This window comes from Marmota marmota, unplaced genomic scaffold, assembly GCF_001458135.2.
Source record: "Marmota marmota marmota unplaced genomic scaffold, marMar, whole genome shotgun sequence".
Lineage (NCBI taxonomy): Eukaryota > Metazoa > Chordata > Mammalia > Rodentia > Sciuridae > Marmota > Marmota marmota.
The window spans coordinates 44,405,491-44,412,645 of NW_026000016.1; the positions used below are offsets into that span (position 1 = coordinate 44,405,491).

Below are 7,155 nucleotides of genomic sequence, written 5' to 3' on the forward strand. Positions count from 1 at the left end.
AAAAAAAAAAAAAAAAAAAAAAAAAGAAAAGAAAAGAAAAACTCTACCAAGCCAGGCACAGTGGCATACTGCTGTAATCCCAGTGGCTGGGGATGCAGAGACTGGAAGATTCCAAGTTCAAAGCCAGCCTCAGCAATAGCGAGGTGCTAAGCAATTCAGTGAGACCCTGTCACTAAATAAAATACAAAATAGGGCCAGAGATGTGGCTCAGTGTTTGAGTACCCCTAAATTCAATTCCTGATTCCCTCCCCCCCAAAAAAAATTCTTCCAACAATTTTGAAAATGCAAGACTTTCTAAAAGCAGAGAGGAATTAAAGACACTTTACATGGTGCTGGCTTGGTCTTAGATTTAGAATGCATAACATACCTTTTGCTAAAAGGCCTCACACGTACTGCGACTGTCACTTGACTATTCTCCACTTTCAAAGCGTCTATTTCTATAGTGGTGTTCGGAACTATAGTTTCTTCTTCAGGAGGGAGTGTATTTTCTTGTGACCTTTCCCTTTTATTTCCAAAAAGAGATATTTTGGGACTTGGCTTAACTTGCAGGCTCTGCACCCTATTTTTCAGTATTGATGTAGCTGGGCTTTTAAACTGAGGTGTGCTGTGCTTTGGTGTCAATTTGTGTCCTGTTATACATTTCACAGGGGTTCTTTTTTCGAGGCTTCCAAATTTATTTGAATCTTTTGCCGCATCCTTCCCCATATTTCTATGATATAAGTTCCCTGTTCCCGACACTTTGATATCAGACTTATTCTGAACAGTTTTCACTGCCAAGTATCCTGATCTAACAACTTCAGTTGAACCCTGGGAGCCACTGGGTGCTCTATTCCTTGAGTGATTAAGTGTAACATTTTCATTTGCCACACCAGGGACAGAAAATGTTTCTTTATGTTTCCCATCAACCATAGCTTCAGTGTCTTTTGGGTCTTCAGCTAAATGAGCAGAGGATGCAACAAAACAGTTTTTGTCACTATTTATAATCTTCACATTTGTCCTAATTTCCAGAGAAGCATATCTTTTTTCTGTTTCATCTCCCACACTCTGTGTTGTTTTCCCTTTTTCCACAGAATCTGCTTTAGCACGTCGCTGTAATGTAAGATTTTCTGTTTTTTCAGTTGTGTCTCCCAACTCACAGCCAAGTAAAGATGACTCTTTGTTCCTTGTGGCTCTTCTCTGAAGTGTCAATCTACCCACAGGATTAGGGGTAAGAGGCATATCTCCTGTTTTTTTACAGGCAGAAATAACATAAGTTCTATTTATGTCTCTGATTTGACCTGCAGATCTCAACAATGGATCATCATTTTCACATTCTGACATATCTAATTTCAAATGCAGCTTAAGTTGGCTACTATCGATGAGTGCATTCGGTGATGATCTCTTGGAGGAAGAAGGAACTCCAAGGACTTCACTATTATTTCTATTATGAGCAGTGTGTACTGACATTTTGGAAGCAAATTATTTTAAAAAGAAAATTATTAAGAACCTAAGCTCTTCTTTATATGCTCATTTGACTTCCAGCCATTTTCTATGTATCGTTTTCAAAAAAATATCTGCTAAAAAAAAAAAAAAAAAAAGATTTAGGTTGCATAAACTACAAACAAGCTTTAAAATAGAGGGATTCTGCAATTTTCAAAGTAAATTCCCAGAGGTAAACATTAGAATAAATCACAGCTTCCAGCTGACCTATTGCTTTCAAGTCACTTCTGATAAATTGTCCTCAAAGAGCTTTCAGTCATTACTGACAAATTTTTACTGAGTGTTCCATTATATGCCAGGGTCTCTGGCAGATACTATAAACTTCAAAGACAAGACCCCCATTCTCGCCTTCTCAAAATAGAAGGAATACACAGATAGCCCTTACATCAAGTCAAATGGGTCAAATGTCTTGAGACACACATCAGAATAGATTTTTTTTTAAGTACCCACAGCATTTTTTTTTTTAAGTGGGACAAAGTACTAAAGGAAATCCTAGCACATAAATCAGTTTGGAGCAAAGCATCTTTATATATACCTATTGGGTATATGCTAAATACGTAATGCCTAAGAGGAAATTGCACTGATATCACAAGGCAGATAATTGCCAAATAAGTACCACAGACATAAGTACTAAAACATAATTGCTTATGTTGAAAAACAACTATGCAAGATGAGATGCAGGTCACTGGCCCTTTATCAGACAACAAACTACACAGGTGTGCACGTAAATATTTGCCAACACTATCTATCATGCATTAAAATAAAGAAAAAAAGTAGTTACAGCTAAGCAACCTGGCTTCTAGTCAACTCTGCATCAAACTCCTTAGATGGATATAAAAACAAGTCTTTAAATTTGCATGTCTGATTCTAACTTGTAAAATGATCGTGGCTGAAACCATTCGCAAATGATTCCTATTAAGGAATAAATTAATAGAAGTTCGCTTTTAAGTGAGTATTTTTATGTTTTACATAAAAAACAACAGGTCATCGCTACCAAAAAAAAATCATTATCATCATCATCATCTCCAGGTTATAAGCATCTTCCATCAAGTTTTCAAACTTTTCAAAATATAGACTCTTACTATTATGAAATAAATTAGAAGGCAAGAATAGATTCTGGAAACCCCACCGCAACTAAAAACCATTTGCTATTTACACAATCAATACTATTTTTGTTTGAGGAGTTTCGCCACATTTTAAAGAGGACTAGAAAGAACATTTTAAGAAAATAAGTCACAATCCGAACCAAAACATCCCGGTGATTCTTGGGTTGTTTCTCGCCTAGTAGCTGAGGCAATGTACCTCTCAGAGCCACCGGTGAGGGCCAGGCAAAGCAGCCCTAAGTCCAGTTCCCGGTCGCTGCAGAGGCACTGCGACGAGCCCTTCCTTCCGGGACCCCTCTTTCCGCCAATCCAGAGTTCTGATGACAGAACAGCCCACCCGGCCTAAGCACACCGGCCCGCGTCGCAGAGGCAGTCAGGAGGGGAAGCACCTGTTCGTCTTCCCCAACACGTACGTCGCCCCTCTGCAATGCCCGCAATCTTGGGGACCCGGTCCAAGTGGTCCCCAAACAACTCACTTCCAACAGCGCCGGCTCCCGCGGTGGCCGCAATTTGAATGGGCGCCGCGCTGTCTGATTGGCTGATGGACGTCGCGTCGTGCGCCGCGCCTTCACTTCCTCCCGCCCCCCGGAAGCGCGGGCGCCTGGGTTCGGGCCTCTGAGTCTAAAAGGACCCACCCGGCCCTCATCTCCCAGGCAACGGTGTCACGCCTACCCGGACCCCAGCTGGAGCCGCTGTAAATCCCCGCAGAAGCTGGGCAGGGATCTAGGCTGCTACGGGCACCCAGCTAAAATGGGTTTTAAAGGAAAAACGTGACAGTGACACTCGTGTCGGTCTTTAATATAAATCGAAGCGTAGTCTGTCCTGTTTACGTCAAAGAGACTTCACATTGTAAATGACTGTATACCCCTAGTTTTATCTTAATAATTAATGCTTTTCTAGTATTTCCTATGCAGGGCTTTGAGGTAGAAAATGTACTCGATGTCTTACATGATTTATTTAATCCTGAATATCTTCTGAAATAAGGATTAATATTATCCTCACTTTACAGATGAGTAACAGAGAGTTTAAAAACTTGGTAAAGATCAGACAACTTGCAAGTGGCCTGACTACAGTCCAAAGTTAATGTCATAAGATTTAATTCAGTTTCAAAATGTTACAATAATAATATATTCCGAAAAATAACCAACTTAATGGGAAAGACTCTAGCCAAACATATATTCTAAAGCAACAGTATTTTTTTTAATAGGCACACGAAGGAAATGTACTCAACAGGATAGAAGGGAAAACAGAAGCAGCTTCAACTATCTAGAAAAGTCGGATGATAAAGTTGTCATTCTAAAACTCACTCTAAAAAATCTCTCCAAAATTTAGTTATAGGGAAACTGTCAGAAAATAGAATATATTTGTCAAATCTATTGGGAAAATGTTCATTCAGTTGATAATCAAGAGGATATGACAACTGAACATGAGAATTTTAAATTCTCATGGGAATTTTAAATTTATATAGTTTAAAATAATAGAAGTAAAATGTAAAATAACCAAAAATATAGTAAATGTTACAGAGGTGGGCTGGGGATATAACTCAATTGGTAGAGTGCTTGCCTCGCATGCACAAGGCCCTGGGTTCAGTCCCCAGCATTACCAAAAGAAAAAAAAAAGTGACAGAGGTGTAAAGATGTTTTTAGTTTTATAGAAAATAAATAGATGATAAAATTTTACACAAAATATTACACATGCATACAAAAATAATACATTTTAAAATATAATGCAAACACTCAAATATTAAAAGCAAGTTTTTAAAAAGGAATAAAATAATTCTTTTTCATTTTGGTGCTAATGATTTTGCACCAAAATAAAAAAAATCAACATATCTACTAATATAAATTGGAATGCTTCTTGAGGACAGAATCAGAGTGCATTCCTAGTGTTTAGTATAGGCCTGATATATATTTTAGATGCTCAATAAATATTTGCTGAGTGAATAACAAACCATTCTAAAAAGTAGTATAATGTATTGGAAGAATCACAAAGGTATTCATACCTTTTGACCTAGTAACTGCATAACAGAAGTTTATTCTAAGAAAATATTTTTAGTAAACCAGAAAAGTCACAGGAATATTCTCTATCCATACTAGGTCCAATCCACTTTGAATGTTTAAAAATAAGGGAAAATTAATAGTGTTGCAATTATTGTGTCCATTTAAGTTATACAGTTATTATAAATTAAATAAAATCAGACAATGCTGGGCTATAGACTAAGTCATAATCTGTCCATGAGACTATGAGCTCAAGGTAAAGTGGGGCCTTGTCTGTCTCACCCTTGTCTCCCTGTGACTGGAAGGGAATCTTCGTAAGACTTCACAGAACATAGCCAAACTCCCCTCTTCTTATTTTTTCTCTGTTAGAAACCCCTGATTTAATTTCAACTACAGGATTAAGAGCCCACAAAACCAAGAGCCACCTGTTACTTATCTCCAGGTTACACAAGAGGGATTTTCATCTGGTTATTAAACTAAGATGGCACTTTTCTCTGCAAATCCTGTCCAAAGCTGACTAGCAGAGAAAAGTCACTTAAACCTCTAAGTGACTCGGGTTCCTCAACTGGAAATTGCAGATGATAATGTTACCTATCCTGAAGAGTCATAATAAGAATTAAATTATGTATGCAGTGCTCAGCATCAAATTTGATTCAGGATTAATGCTCAATAAACTTTAGTTTCTAAATTACATAGCCTAATGTAATTCTTCAAAGCGTTGAAAGGCCCTATTCAAGGCTAGTGCTGAGGAACTAGGATTCTACATTTTGGGGCTGTCTGTTATAATGATAGTGACACATTTTATGAAGGATGAGGATTATTATTTAATCCCTAGAAATAACCAACATGATGAAATAGTGAGTCCTTTTGTAAAGGGCTCACTGTGCTCTATTAAAAACTAGGAGAGGACAATGAAATATTGTCTCTAAGAAGGAGCAGTACTAATCTCTGTTTTGCTCCAATTTGATTAAATTTTAAAGAAATAAAGACTGTGTGCTTTTTTTTTTTTTTTTTTTTAAGGAAAAGAAAAACGAGTCTAGGAGAGGAAGATTTGGCTAATACAAAGTTTGTAGAAAGTAAACAATCTGGCATTTCTCAATTCTTTTCAAGCCTTGGTTCCTCTGAATCGGTGACCAGATCCCCCCTGAATTGGAGGGGGCGAGGTGAGGGATGCCAAGGCCTTCTCCAACACATGAAGCCAGCACGCAATGTCAGAGCCTTTCTCTACCATTTAGGCAGCTGGAGTGCTGTGTTACTGCCAACACAGCAGCTGTTCAAAAGGTCCTATATTTTCAAGTCTGTCTTCAAGTTTGACTCATTAAAATAATAGTTCCTTTAGGAGATTAGACTCAAAGACCTGTTATTTCATAATCACAAGCCTAACTCTACATTCTAGCTAGACTTAGAGGGGAATAAGGAGAATTTAGAACATAAAGAACTGGAGCAAGAGCACAAAGTGATAGGATGGGGTGGCGGGGTGCACTCAATACTAGAGTTGTTCACCTTAGGCAATGGAGATCTTCTTGCTGGTCTTACCGTTCCTTGACCCAAAGGGCTCTGTGAATTCCACGGTGTTCTTTCCCTCTTTCTCCCTCCCCAAGGCCACATGCTTGCCATCCAATCACTCAGTCTTGGCAGTGCAGATGAAACACTAGGAATACTTTGTGTTGAGTACAGTATTTGCCGTGGACAAGAAGCTAGCACTTGTATGCTGCAGGATGAAGTTCTCATTGTCAAATTTATTCCCATAGATGGATTTGCTGCCAGTGCCATTGTGGCATGTGAATTCTCCCTGGCACATGAATTCAAGAATAATTCTGCGAAAGCAGGAACCCTCTTAACTCCCTGCTTTCTCTCCAGTGTGAAAAGTTTCCTGCTGTTTTCAGAATTTTGTCTGCAAAGAGCTGGAAAGAGACACAGCCCAAGGGCTCGCCATCAGCACAGGATGTTGCACATCTGGGTGGAATTGATGTTGAATGTGAGGTTGACAGTGGCTGGCAGCAGGCAGTTTGGGGCAACAGGGATTTCTGCAAAGCCATTTACCTGGCTTCTTTACCTGTAATAGGAGATAATAAATCAATGATTGATAGAAAAATTAATTAGATAAGATATATGAAAAATTAGGTAAGATATATGAAACAACTTTTAAAACATTACATACTACTGTATATAAATTAAAGTAGTTACATGTGTGACGATATACAGTTAATACTCAAATAATTTAGATTAAAATAGTAAAGTATATGAAAATAGGTAATACATATTATTTATTCCATGCACATTGCATGGAATATAAGGACACCATAAATATGAATGAAATCAGAACTAATTGCATCTTGAGTCACCTGAGATTATTCGACTGATACATTTTTTTTCTTATTTCTTTCAGCTGCAGACTTACTTTCATGTAATCCCTTCTTTCATTCTGACTTTAGAAAAACACTCCTTAGGGCTACTCCTGCTCCTTGTCTTGGATTCATCTTCTCCATCTCCCCATTGACCTCTCTTCATCAAATTTTTCCTGTCTTCCCTCCATCTTCAACATGTCTCTCATCTAAAAAAAAAAAAAAAAAATA

At 38.0% G+C, this 7,155-nt stretch overlaps 1 protein-coding gene and 1 pseudogene across 2 annotated transcripts in view; both read right to left on the reverse strand.

Moving 5' to 3' along the window:
• Window positions 1-3,103, reverse strand: part of Kif14 (kinesin family member 14) — a 60,359-nt gene extending 57,256 nt beyond the window's left edge. Inside the window, exons 1-2 of one of the 2 annotated variants that reach the window (XM_015483801.2) lie at window positions 2,996-3,103; window positions 368-1,553 (exon numbers count right to left, since the gene is read on the reverse strand). In XM_015483801.2, the coding sequence (XP_015339287.1) occupies window positions 368-1,446 (1,079 nt within the window). In that variant the 5' untranslated portion in view covers window positions 1,447-1,553; window positions 2,996-3,103. Of the gene's footprint in view, window positions 1-367; window positions 1,557-2,995 lie in introns of both variants that reach the window. The other variant, XM_048809601.1, reaches the window with a different exon arrangement.
• Window positions 3,104-6,083: 2,980 nt separating this feature from the next.
• LOC107140327 lies at window positions 6,084-6,423 on the reverse strand (annotated as a pseudogene).
• Window positions 6,424-7,155: the final 732 nt, after the last annotated feature.